The following is a 14265-nucleotide window of genomic DNA, read 5'->3' as shown; positions in this document are numbered from 1 at the left end:
CTTTATTTGTAGTAATGAATAATAGGAAGAAATCAACATATTCAACATTATGAAAATGAAATAAATGAAATTTCAACTGAATTTCTTTTTAGTTGTGATTTAAAACGAGCAAAATATATGAGCATGGAAAACAAAAAGGGAAAAATCCCAAGAGATTATAATACTTACATTAAGATGGTGGGACTGTAAGTGTTTTTCACTCTTTTTCTAGTTTCGGTGATGCTGTATTAATACAGTTACGTCTACAGTCATAACATCTTATTGTAGTAAATTAGAATATTTCTTTATTTTTTACTTATAACTTGTTTTCCATTGTCATCTGTGCAAATAAAACTTGGCAGCTTTGTACATATTGTAATTTGTATAGATCTTTCATAGAGGTAATTTGCTTATTTGATTATGATTACTAGGTATATTTCTCTACTGGGAGTTTATATTTAACACTGGGTTTATACTGTAGTTCAAATGACTTTGGGGACTTTTTACTTTGGGCACACTTTAAAATATCAAGCATAAAATAAAGTCTTAGATATCCAACAACTTCGCTTTTTAAAAACATGTTGAGAAAGAGAAAACACATATGGTACTAGACATAGAGAGGCTCAAGATGCTCTTGGAATTATTTGGGGTTAAATGAAGGTAAAATAAGGGTTTGCATTGTAGCAGGCACGTTGGCATTTAAAAAGAAGAGATGGAAGAGGTGAAAGATACCATGAAGAAAGCTTGATTGCTCTGAAGGTGGGGATGGGATGGCGGAGGACAGCAGTAGTAGAAGTCTTTAGAACAAGCTGAGTTGAGATGACAGCAGCATGTCTGAGTGAAAGTGGCCACCAAATTATTGAATATGGACTGGAAATTAGGAAAGACAAAGCAGAAACCCAGTTTTCAGTCATTCACATGGAGGTGATAGTTGAAGTTATATGTGCTTCAGCGTTCATGCTTCATGAAGATGCTGAAGTTTCTGAAAGAGAAGAAGATAACGTTGCCTTTTGGGGGCTGCCCACATGGGATAGAGATGGGGAATACAGTATTCAGAAAGAAAAGGAGCAGACCCCATGAGCATTGCCTATTTTTGTTATAAATTTTTATTGGACAGGATCCATGTTGTCCATCTTACAAGACATTTCATTGAATCAAGTACACATGCATTCAATTATTTCAAAACCTGTGATCTTTATTTATTATTTTATTTTATTTTAGACTAGTCAAGTGCAGTAGTGAGAAGGGGGTAAAGAGTAGAACAAGGAGTTTGATAGGTTGAGATAACTCACTGCCTTTGAACCAGACCTGTGATCTTTTCTACTTTCAGAAACCTCAAGCAGTTCTTTGTACAAATGACATAATTTTATAACTGTTAAAATGTATTTTTGTTTATTGAATAATCAGCTGAATGTCAAATTTTATGAAAATTTTGCCAAATATGATGGAACTTTGCTTTGGATGAGTTTTTCAGAATCCTTTGAAGTTTACACATCAGTTGGACTTCTGAAATGAATTCATAGTGAAATATTAATGACATCATTGTCTGCAGTTTAACCCTAGAAGAGCAGTATCTAAGGACACAGAGTACTTGCCAGCTACTTGAATGCATTATTTCAGCTGATGTGATTTATATTTTGAAATATGAGCCAGACTGATGGAATTGAGCGACCTATCTTCTAGCTCTAGGACTGTCATTGAGATCAAGTTCTGTTAAGTTTCTGAAGGCGTGGGTATGCGGTTTGCTCAAGAGCAATTTTTCACATTTGTGTTAGGATAGCAAGTTACCTTGAAAACTGGGAACACATTTTAACAACATTAAATTGGATTTATTCATTTAGTGTAGATACTGTAGTTCCTAGGTTTGTAAACTGTGGCAAGATGAGTTATATACTGAAAGTATTTACCTCAAAAGTCTATCTGAAAAATATCTTCATTTTTGTAATAAAAATTGAGCTGGAGGTGAGAAGGTATATATTAGGGTATATATCACTGCACTCTACAAAATAACAAGTCGTGCATAGGAGATTCTCTTAGCTTCAGCCTGGCAAGTTACCAAACACTTACATCATCCTTTAATCATCATCTTCTACTGACTCCTGACTTTACACCAAGAAATACTGTGCTTTTAAGTCCCCTCTTACTCTTGAAATTTGGTTCTCATGAGTTAACCATAGCGTCATATCTATCTAAAACACCATAGACTGCACATGGGAAAATAGTATTTGTGCTTCTTGATGATGTGTGGCTCTGAATTATATATTTTACATCATTTTTTGTCTTTGAGAGGAAATTCTACTTTCTCCTTCAGATTTGAGTATAAGTCAAGTAAAGAAGAATCTTCTAAGTAATATCAGAATCAGAACACATATTCATGCCATTGTATATTTAAAAAATTATTAATCTGACACTCTCATACTATTATGCAAAATGAAGTTTCTATTTAACCTTCCTATTTTTGAATAAAATTATGTAATAAACATTTTAATTCTTCAAATGTCTGGCTTAGCAGTTACCTCTGTCCAACTCATATATGATCTCTACTCGACAGGATGACCTGGTGAAGTGGTTGTTTTTTAAACTGCACTGCTTTCTGAAGCTTAGCAGGATGCAGGAAATTACTCTGTGGGGTGTGGAAAGGATTTAATTCATACCCCTTCAAGATAATGAAAGCAGAATGCAGGAAATAACCTCATGAGGTTAACTGAAATACCAGTCCCCACAGCAAAATTAGATCATACATATGAATTAAAACTGAGTGGGTCACTTGGTAAATGTTTTGGAGGAAACAGGAATTGGGTGAGGGTAAGGAAGAAAAAAACCACTGTAATCATCTGGAACTCAGAAATTCTTTTGTTTGAGACAGGATCTCACTCTGTTGCCCAGGCTGGAGTACAGTGGCATGATCTCGGCTCACTGCAGCCTCTGCCTGTGCGGCTCAGGCAGTTCTCCTGTGTCAGCCTCCGTAGTAGCGAGGATTACAGACATGCACCACCATGCCCCGCTAATATAGCATTTTTTTTTTAGTGGGGTTTTGCCATGTTGGCCAGGCTGGTCTGCAACTCCTGACCTCAGGTGATCCACCCATCTTGGCCTCCCAAAGTGCTGGGATTACAGTTGCGAGCCACCATGCCTGGGCCTTTTATTTAAAAAAAAAAAAAAAAAAAATTACTTCAATAGTTTTGGGAGAACAAGTGGTGTTTTGTTGCATGGAAAAATTCTTTAGTGGCGATTTTGGAGTTCACCAGAGCAGTGTACACTGTACCCAATATGTAGTCTTTGATGCCTCACCCACCTCCCAGCCCTCCTCCTTGAGTCCCCAAAGTCCATTGTATCATTCTTATGCCTTTGCATCTCATAGCTTAGCTCCCACTTATAAGTGAAAACATGTGATGTTTGGTTTTCCATTCCTGAGTTCTCTTAGAATAATGGTCTCCAGTTCCATCCAGATTGCTGCAAATGCCATTATTTTGTTCCGTTTTATGGCTGAGTAGTATTCCATGGTGTACATATATATATATATATTACATTCTCTGTATCCACTTTTTGGTTGATGGGCGTTTAGGCTGGTTCCATATTTTCGCAATTGCAAAATGTGCTGCTGTAAACATGTATGTGCAAATATCTTTTTCATATACTGACTTCTTTTCCTCTGACCCAGTAGTGGGATTGCTAGATCAAACCGTAGTTCTACTTTTAGTTCTTTAAGCAATCTCTGTACTGTTTTCTTCAGTGGTTATACTAGTTTACATTCCCACCAGCAGTGTATAAGTGTTTGCTTTTCACCATATCCATGCCAACATCTATTATTTTTTGATTTTTAAAATATGGCTATTCTTGCAGGAGTAAGGTGGTATCTCATTGTGATTTTGATTTGCATTTCACTGATAATTAGTGATGTTGAGCATTTTTCGTATGTCTTTTGGCAATTTGTGTATCTACTTTTGAGAATTGTCTATTCATGGCCTTTGCCCACTTTTTGATGGGATTATTTGTTTTTTTCTTACTGATTTGAGTTCCTTGTAGATTTTGGATATTAGTCCTTTGTCAGATGCATAGTTTGCGAAGATTTTCTCCCACTCTCTAGGTTGTCTGCTGATTATTTCTTTTGCTGTGCAGAAGGTTTTTAGTTTAATTAGGTCCCATCTATTTATTTTTGTCTTTGTCATATTTGCTTTTGGGTTCTTGATCATGAACCCTTTGTCTAAGCCAGTGTCTAGAAGAGTTTTTCCAGTGTTCTAGAATTTTTGTGATTTCAGGTCTTAGATTTAAGTCTTTGATTCATCTTGAATTGATTTTTGTGTAAGATGAGAAATGAGGATCCAGTTTCTTTCTTCTACATGTGGCTTGCCTATTATGCCAGCACCATTTGTTGAATAGGGTGTCTTTTCCCCCCTTTATGTTTTTGTTTGCTTTGTTGAAGATCAGTTGGCTGTAAGTATTTGGCTTTATTTCTGGGTTTTCTATTCTGCTCCGTTGGTCTGTGTGCCTGTATTTATGCCAGTACCTTGCTTTTCTGGTAACTATAGTCTTGTAGTATAGTTTGAAATGGAAATAATGTGATGCCTCCAGATTTGTTCTTTTTGCTTAGTCTTGCTTTGGCTATGCAGGCTCTTTTAGTTTCATATGAATTTTAGGATTTTTTTTCCCCTAGTTCTGTGAAGAATGATGGTGGTATTTTGATGGGAATTGCATTGAATTTGTAGATTGCTTTTGGCATTATGGTCATTTTCACAATATTGATTCTACCCATCCGTGAGCATGAGATGTGTTTCCATTTGTTTGTATCATCTGTGATTTCTTTCAGCAGTGGTTCGTAGTTTTCCTTGTAGAAATTTTTCACCTCCTTGGTTAGTTATGTTCCTAAGTATTTTATTTTTTTTGCACCTGTTGCAAAAAGGGTTGAGTTTAATTGATTTAATTCTCAGCTTGGTCATTGTTGCTGTATAGCAGTGCTGCTGACTTGTGTACGTTGATTTTGTGTCCTGAAACTTTACTGAATCCAGTAAAGATGTCATAGATGGCTTTTATTACTTTAAGATATGCCCCTTCTATGCCAGTTTTGCTTTTTGACTTGTGTATGTTAAACCATCCCTGCATCCCTAGTATGAAACCCACTTGATCATGGTGTATTCTCTTTTGATATGCTGTTGGATTCGGACACCTGTTATTTTGTTGAGGATTTCTGTACCTGTGCTCATCAGGGGTATTGGTCTGTAGTTTACTTTTGTTATATCCTTTCCTGGTTTTGGCATTAGGGTGATACTGGCTTCATAGAATGATTTAGGAAGGATTCTGTCTTACTCTGTCGTTTGGAATGGTTTAATAAGATTGGTACCAGTTCTTCTTTGAATGCTTTATAGAATTCAGCTCTGAATTCATCTGGTCTTGGACTTTTCTTTTTGTTGGCAGTTTTTAAAATTACTGTTTCAGTCTCGCTACTTGTTATTGGTCCATGCAGAGTTTTTATTTCTTCCTGATTTAACCTAGGCGGGTTGTATATTTCCAGGAATTTATCCATCTCCTCTAGATTTTCTAGTGTATTTTTCCACCCCTTTACTTTATGTAAGTCCTTATGTGTTAGGTGAGTGTCTTGAAGACAGCAGATACTTGGTTGGTGGATTTTTAACCATTCTGCCTGCCATTCTGTATCTTTTAAGTGGAACATTTAGGCCATTTATATTCAACGTTAATATTGAGATGTGAGGCACTATTTTATTAATCATTGTGTTAGTTGTTGCCTGAATACTTTTTTTTCATTGTGCTATTGTTTTATGGGCCCTGTGAGATTTATGATTTAAGGAGGGTGTATTTTCAGGTTTTGTTTCAAGATTTAGAACTCCTTTTAGCATTTCTTGGTTGTGCTGGCTTAGTAGTGGTGAATTCTCTCAGCGTTTATTTGTCTGACAAAGACTATCTCTTCTTCATTCATGAAGCTTAGTTTTGCTGGGCACAGAACTCTTGACCAGCAATTATTTTGTTTTGAGGAAGCTAAAGATAGGACCCCAATCTCTTCTGGCTTGTAGGGTTTCTGGAGAGAAATCTGCTGTTAATCTGGTAAGTTTTCCTTTGTTGGTTACCTGATGCTTTTGTCTCTCAGCTCTTAAGATTCTTCCCTTTGTCTTCACTTTAGATAACCTGATGACTGTGTGCCTGGGTGACGATCTTTTTGCAGTGAATTTCCCAGGTCTTCTTTGAGCTTTTTGTATTTGGATTTCTAGATCTCTAGTGAGGCCAGGGAAGTTTTCCTCAATTATTTTCTCAAATATGGTTTCCACACTTTTAGATTTCTCTTCTTCCTCAAGAACACCACTTATTCTTAGGTTTAGCTGTTTAGCATAATCTCAAATTTTTTGGAGGCTTTGTTCGTTTTTGTTTTTTCGTTTTTTTTTTTACTTTGTCTTTGTTTGATTGAATTAATTCTGTCACCTAGGCTGGAATGTGGTGGCGTGGTCTTGGCTCACTGCAACCTCTGCCTCCTGGGCTCACCTCAGCCTCCTTAGTAGCTGGGACTACAGGTGCACACCACCATGTCCTATTAATTTTTCTTTCTTTTTTTTTTTTTTTTTTTTTTGTAGAGACGGGGTTTCACCATGTTGCCCAGGCTGGTTTTGAACTGGGCTCAAGCAATCCGCCCACCTCAGCCTCCCAAAGTTCTGGGATTACAGGCATCAGCTACCACATCTGACCTAGGGGCAAACCATTTTACGTCTCAGAATGCAGTCTTGTCAGGATGAGATTATTAGGATGAATTTTAGACCAGTGTTAAGCACACAGCAGACACTCAGTTTTTGTTAGTCCTTGCATGTGTATTAATACAGGGGTGTCTGGGTGTGGGTGTGTATTTGTAACACCTAGTGTCTGCTTATTTTTCATGAATTCTGAAGTTTTCTTTTTTGCTTTATACTAGAATGAAAGGAGCAGAACAAATACAGCTACTCTTTCCTTCTGATGGTCCCTGAAGCTGTGGATTATCCAGGCTTATCTGCTCTGCCATTCCTCACTCACACCTTGTTCGTTCGTGCTTTAATGTATTTTTCTCACATTTATCCATAATGCCTGCCTTCTGTTTTCTTCTGTTCTTCTCTCATTTCAGACTGCTCAGTAGTTAATCCCACAAAGGCTTTCCTAATTAAGCCGATATATTTGTTATCAGTGCTTTCTATTTCGTTGTAAATTTTGTGTGGTTACCTCTAGTTTGCCCATATTGTGAGTATAATTTTGGTATATTCATGCCTATGTGATATGCCTGCTCTTGCTAACTAGATGACAAGCTACTTGAAGACCTGTAGGCTTTTTATGGTTTCTCTACATATACCCTCCCAGGGGCACAGTACTGTATACGTAATAGATATTTGAATTTTTTTAATTTCCAAATAGTAAAGGTACTTCTGTGTTTTCCAATTTTAGACAGTTGCTAGTCTTAGTGACATGTGAATGCTGAGTCCTACCCGGAGAACTTAAGAGGCCTGTTTGGCTCATCAGGAACCTCTGGTTCACTATTCTGAATATTTTGTTCTTTGCCAGCTTTGTAATAAACACTTATTCTTTTATTCTTCCCTGCTTTATTTGTGATTTACTTTGAAATTGAAATAGTACACTGTAGTCTCTGTTTTATAAATGCACATTATATGTTTCTGTACACTGGTTACTTATCTACTTTTTATTTGTGTCATGATCTCTGCTGTTGGACTGCAAGCTGGTGAATAGTAGCTGTTTCTATTAGGATACTATCAGTTGCAACTAACAGAAAACTACCTCAGGCTTAAATTCTATAGGGGATGTATTAACTTACATGTAACCGAAAGATCCAGAAGTGGTACAGACTACAAGCATGGCTTAATCAGGGATTTTACATCATTTATTTGCTGTTCTCCTTTTTGTATCAGCTTTTTCCTCATTCCGGCCTTCTTCTGAGTCTCAAAATGACTTAAGAATAAAATGCTGGCCGGACACGTTGGCTCACGCCTGTAATCCCAGCACTTTGGGAGGCCAAGGTGGGCAGATCACCAGGTCAGGAGATCAAGACCATCCTGGCTAACACGGTGAAACCCCATCTCTGCTAAAAACACAAAAAATTAGCCGGGCGTGGTGGCGGGCACCTGTAGTCCCAGCTACTCAGGAGGCTGAGGCAGGAGAATGGTGTGAACCCGGGAGGCGGAGCTTGCAGTGAGCCGAGATCGCGCCACTGCACTCCAGCCTGGGCAACAGGGCAAGACTCTGTCTCAAAAATAAATAAATAAATAAAAATAAAATGCTTCCTCAGGCACAGTTTGGGGAATGTGGGAGCTTCCCTGATAATCATGGAACAGTTGTTTTAACCGAGTTCTGATTGGTCATTACCACATCTAGTCACTATGGTGAGCGAGAATGACCTGAGTCTTCAAATGCCTATCACTGAGTTCATCTGGGGTTTGGAGGGAGGGTTGCAGAGAGTCAGCCTCACCCAGTCCACGTGGTTGCTATACATGGGAAGAAGTAGAATGACTGACTACAGTATTCATGAAAACAGGATGGTTTCGTATTTATTTTATATCTCAACTGGTACCCAAAAGTATTATATACATAGAGCATATATCACAATGTGCATTTTTCCTTATTTCATTAAGAGAGATGGAAGGTTCTGTTACGGAAAGTTTAGGAATAAGATGATTAAAGTGAGATAAATCAGAAATATTTAATAAGAACCTCAATGAAGCTGAAGAAACAGAACCAGTAGAAGTAGAGCCATAAGGAAGAAGTACTTGGTGAAAATGGGGCATTAGAAATGAGTGCTGAATAAGCTGCAGTTAAGAAGTTGCTCTGATACCTAGTTCACTACTCAGAACTTAGTAGTAGCAGTGCCCTTGCTCTCACAAGAGTGATTGAATAGGCTGGTCTCAGACATTTTTCTATAATACCCCATTATTTTAGTCCCCAGTATGAAATGCCCTCTTAGAAATCTGGTCTTTTGCTTGTTTGTTTCTTTGAGATACAGTTTCACTCTGTCACCCAGGCTGTAGTGCAGGGGCATGATCTCAGCTCACGGCAACCTCCGTCTCCTGGGTTCAAGTGATTCTCCTGCCTCAGCCTCCCGAGTAGCTGGGATCACAGGCGTGCACCACCACGTCCAGCTAATTTTTGTATTATTGGTGGAGATGGGGTTTCAACGTGTTGGCCAAGCTGGTCTCAAACACCTGACCTCAAGTGATTCACCCTCCTCAGCATACCGAACTACTGGGATTACAGGTGTGAGCTACTGCACCTGGCCAGAAATGTGTTGTGTGTTAAATCTCTTTCAGCAAGTCCAAGCAGTAATGCTGTGCAGGTATCATTAGTCTTAAGCTTTATATGTATTTCAGACTTTGCTTGTCTTCCTTTGCTTATTTTTAAGATATCCAAAGGTACTTCATTAGTTACCACAGGTTGAGTATCCCAAATACAAAATGCTGTAAAATCTGAAACATTTTGAGCACGACGTGATTCTCAGAAGTGTTAATTGGAGGATTTTGGATTTTCAGGTTTAGGGATGCTTAGCCCATAAGTATGTAATACAAGTATTCCAAAATCAGAAACACTTCTGGTCCCAAGCATTTCAGATAAGGGATACTCAAACCTGTAGTGAGTTTTGTTATAAAATTTATTTGCAACTCAGACTGGGGAAAACTTGATTTGTTTGTGCCAAAGTATTGTAATAACTCTTCTCACATTATTGAATGATATTTTTTCCCCCCAGGGAATGGATTTGTAAACTCAAGAGCTTCTCCAAATTTGATTGGAGCTGCTGGTGCAAATAGTTTAGGCAAAGTCATGCCTACAAAGTCTCCCCCTCCACCAGGTGGTGGTAATCTTGGAATGAACAGTAGAAAACCAGATCTTCGAGTTGTCATCCCCCCTTCAAGCAAGAGCATGATGCCTCCACTAGTAAGTTGAACCTTTCTTCAACTTCATTCTTTAAAACACGTATTTTATACATAGTCAGTCTGTAGCTTCCTTTGGAATTTTCTGTGCCACCGTAGAATCTACACCTATTCCTAACAAATATTTCCATTCAAAATTAGTATTTGAAGAGACAAGTCTATTTCAGATACACAAAAATCAGATGATGGAAATTTGCTTAATGGTTATTTAAAATTAAAGCTAAATATGAACATAGTTGGAACTGGAGGTTATTGTGTTAAGTGAAATAAGCCAGGCACAGAAAGATAGGTACTGCATGGTCTCACTCATATGTAGGACCTAAAAAAATTGGTCTTGTGGAGGTAGAGAATAGAATGATAGCAGAGGCTGGGAAGGGTATGTGGGTGGGAGACGGGATGAAGAGAGGTTGATTCGTGGGTAAAAACATACACTTAGATACAATAAATATACCCCTGTATTTGATAGGAGAGAAGGGTGACTATAGTTAGCAACATTGCAGATGGAGTATATTTCAGAGTAGCTAGAAAAGAGGACTTGAAATGTTCCCAACAAATAGAAAGGGTAAATACTCAAGGTAATAGATGCCCCAAACACCCGGACCTTGATCATTACGCATTCTATGAATGTAACAAATATTCGCATGTACTCCATTAATATGTAACACATTTCGAATCAGTTTTTTTTTTTTTTTTGAGTCGTTTTAAGGAGTGAAGTTTAGTAGCCAAGAAAGAAGGAAGGAAGGAAGGAGAAAACAGCTCCCTCCGACAGAGACGGAGGGGGGATTCAAACAAGGAGAAAACCCCCTCGAATCAGTTTTTAAAAAGTAAAATACAGAGAGATTATTATGTTTAATTTTAATTTTACCAGGCTAGAAGCATTAACCATGACTTATTCTCTGTACTTTGTATACTTTCATTAATCAATTAAACATGCTTTTCTGTGAGAGAAGCACTAAACTATTTGTCAGAAAATTCTACATACCAGGTGGGGTGCAGTGGCTGACACCTGTAATCCCAGCACTTTGGGATGCCAGGGCGGGCGGATCACCTGAGGTCAGGAGTTCAAGACCAGCCTAGCCAACATGGTGAAACCCCATCTCTACTAAAAATATGAAAATTAGCCGGGCGTGGTGACGCGTGCCTGTAATCCCAGCTACTCAGGAGGCTGAGGCAGGAGAATCGCTTGAACCCAAGAGGTGGAGTTTGCAGTGAGCCGAGATCGCACCACTGTACTCCAGCCTGGGTGACAGAGCAAGACTCTGTCTCAAGAAAAAAAAAGAAAAAGAAAAAATTCTGCATACCACAGAACTATTGTAGGATAGGGGAAGAAAGCACACAAACTTGAGTGAGTTATTCTCCAATTAATTTTATTTGCTTATTCCTTCTCAAATAACCTTTCTATTTAACTGTATAAAGAATGCAGGTAGCCTCTATTCCACTCCTTGATGACGGCTTTAGGGTTCTAGTCTCATTTGTTTTTGAGTCTTAAGTCTCTTTATAAAGAACAGGAGAATCTATTTATCCCCCTTAGCTTCTTGTAGAAAAAAAACTAGAATATATAATCAAGTTTTAAAACTTCTTAGTTTAGCAACTGTTTGACTACTACCATACTAAATGATATGCCAGGTGTTCTCTACTGAGCAGTTGCTAAACTACCATTAGAGTTTTTGCTAAGTGAAAGTGATGCTGTCAGGCTTAGATAATAATTCCACTTTCGTATAATGCTTTATAGATTCCATAGCACCTTCATGTGTATATTGTCTCATTTAATTCTCAATTAGCCTGTGTCATTGCAAGGTAGAGATGAGAAAACTGAGTTAAAGGTTATTACTTGTCCAAGATAGTTCAAAATAGAGCCAGGACCAAATCTCTTTAAGTCTTATAGTCCAGGTCAAAAAACAAGTACTTTTTTATTTGGTGATACAGAAATCTGGAAACAGTCACTCCCAGCCTCACAATTAAAAAAACTTGGATATACAGAAAGTTCATAGTTTTCCTTGAACTCATTATAGTGCTGAGATTTCACAGCAACCAACTGGCCCAGATACTCCAGAGTCAAAGATACTGTAAGGAGAGATGACATTTGAGCATTAGGCAAGACACAGATGGTAAGAGTTAAGCTAGGGTGATTGGTGAATTGCTGGAGGCCAGGTGTACACTGACAGAACTGTGTGAAACTCCTGGGAGCCGCAGTATAACACAGGGTGAGTCTGTGTTCTCTTGTAGACTTTTTTCCTCCGTGAATCCCATGGGGTGCTCAGAAGCTCCTGAAAAGGTCTCACTGTGGTACACAACTGGGAGAGGGGAAGCGTAGCCACTACACTAGGGGCAAAAAGTTTTGCCTGGATCTTTTTGTCTTCTTCCTCTAATATGAAACAAAAGCTTTAATCTCTGAGAAGACGAACAACAAACACTATCACTCTTAGGGCACTGTTGAAATCCTGCTTAATGGAAAAGGCAAAATATCTCAACCGGTGGTGAAGGAACAGGAAGACATGCTCAGTATGGAGCGATGCCGGGAGAGTGGCAGGATGACTGAGAAGGCCACAGCCTGAGGCACAACAAGAGAGGGGATGACTTAAAGCTGAGAGTGGAGCAGGCACTAGGTGAAAACCTGCCATGCAGATCCCCACACCCTGAGGGATATGAAGCTGGCTGTAGGTGCCCTGATGGTAACCAGAGCAACCGTAAGGCTCAAACCCGGTCCGGCTTCTAATGAAATTAACTTGAGTCTTGCACTAATAGCTTAGCAGGAGGGAAAAACCTGTAGGTCTATTAGTAGGAATTACCCATGCTGAAATACAAAGAAGAATGAAAACAAGACAAAATAAAAAACAGAATGAAGTATCCAAGAGCTATGCACCATTATCAAATGGTATAACGTATTTATAATTGGACTTCCAAAAAGAGAAGAGAGAACAGATTAGGAGTAATATTTTAAATAATAATCAGTACCAAGCAGGATAAATACTACTGCCAACACACACACACACACGCATGCACACACACACAGATGTATGCACGCACACACGCTCACTCCCAGACTGCTAAAAGCAAAAGATCAAGAGAAAAATCTTAGAGAAGAGATACATTACAGAAAAACAAAGATAAGGATTAGTAACATACTTTTTTCTTCACAAACTATTCAAGCAAGAAAAAGGGAGTAACATTATTTAATGTGCTGAAATTTTTAAAAAATTCCTCTTACCCCAAAATTCTTACCCACCAAAAATATCTTTGAGAAATGAAGATTTCCTCAAACAAAAGTCATGGGAATTTATTGCCAGCAGACCTGCTCTACAAGAAATGTTAAAGGAAGCCCTTCAGCAGGACTGTGATCCCAGCAAAAACTTGAGTCTACACAAAGAAATGAACAGTGGAAATGCAGTAAATGAAGATAAAATAAGTAAAATATGGTTTTCCCTACATTTTATAAACGTTTTATTTTTAGAACAATTTTAGATTTATAGAAAGGTTGTGAAGATAGTACAGGAAGTTTTCATATACCCCACACATAATTTTTTCTATTATTAACATTAATATGGTGTATTTGTCACAACTATTGAACCAGTACTGATACGTTATTATTAACTGAAGTTCGCAATTTATTCAGCTTTACTTATTTTTAACCTTGTGTCTTTTTCTGTTCTAGGATCCAATCCAGGATACCACATTACATTTAGCAATCATGTCTCTTTAGCCTCCTCTTGACTGTGAGAGTTTCTAAGACTTTCCTTGCTTTAATGACCTTGACAGTTTTGAGGAGTACTAGTCAGGTATTTTTATAGAATGTCTCTAGTTAAGATTTGTCTGATGTTTTTCTCATGCTTAGACTGTGGTTGTTGGTTTGAGGGAGGTAGGCCGTAGAATTAAGATGCCATTTTCATCATATCATATCAAGAGTGCGTACTACATTTAGTATCCCTTATCTGAAATACTCAGGACCAGAAGTATTCCAGATTTCAGATTTTTTCAGGTTTTAGAATATTTCCCTTATACTAATAAGTAGAGCATCCCAAATCGAAAAATCTGAAATCCAAAGTGATCCAATGAGTACTACATTCGAGCGTCATGTTGGTGCTCAGCAGGTTTTGGATCTTGGAGCATTTCAGATTTCAGATTTTCAGATTTGGGATGACCAACCCGAATCGTCATAACTATTGCTGATGTTAATTTGGTCACCTGGCTGATGTTTAACAGGTGTTTACAGGTTTCTTTTCTGTAAAGTTACTCTTTCTCCCGCTTTTCATACTGTAGCCTTTGGCTAGGAAATTACCATGTTCAGCCCACACTTTTAAGGAGTGGGGAGTTAAGGCTTCACTTTCTTAAGAGAAGGATATCTACATAAATTATTTCGAATTCTTCTGCACAGGAGATTTGTCTCTTC

General features: G+C 38.1%; 1 protein-coding gene across 7 annotated transcripts in view; it reads left to right on the top strand.

Moving 5' to 3' along the window:
* Positions 1 to 14265, top strand: part of MEF2A (myocyte enhancer factor 2A) — a 158186-nt gene that overhangs the window by 121971 nt on the left and 21950 nt on the right. For all 7 annotated transcript variants that reach the window (XM_032175784.2, XM_032175781.2, XM_032175783.2 and 4 more), the window contains one exon: positions 9695 to 9882. In XM_032175784.2, coding sequence (XP_032031675.1) covers positions 9695 to 9882 — 188 coding nt within the window. The remainder of the gene's footprint in view (positions 1 to 9694; positions 9883 to 14265) is intronic.

This window comes from Hylobates moloch, unplaced genomic scaffold, assembly GCF_009828535.3.
Source record: "Hylobates moloch isolate HMO894 unplaced genomic scaffold, HMol_V3 SCAFFOLD_14, whole genome shotgun sequence".
Taxonomy (NCBI): Eukaryota; Metazoa; Chordata; class Mammalia; order Primates; family Hylobatidae; genus Hylobates; species Hylobates moloch.
Note: the sequence above shows the minus strand (reverse complement) of the source record. Positions and strands in the feature narration are given on the sequence as shown.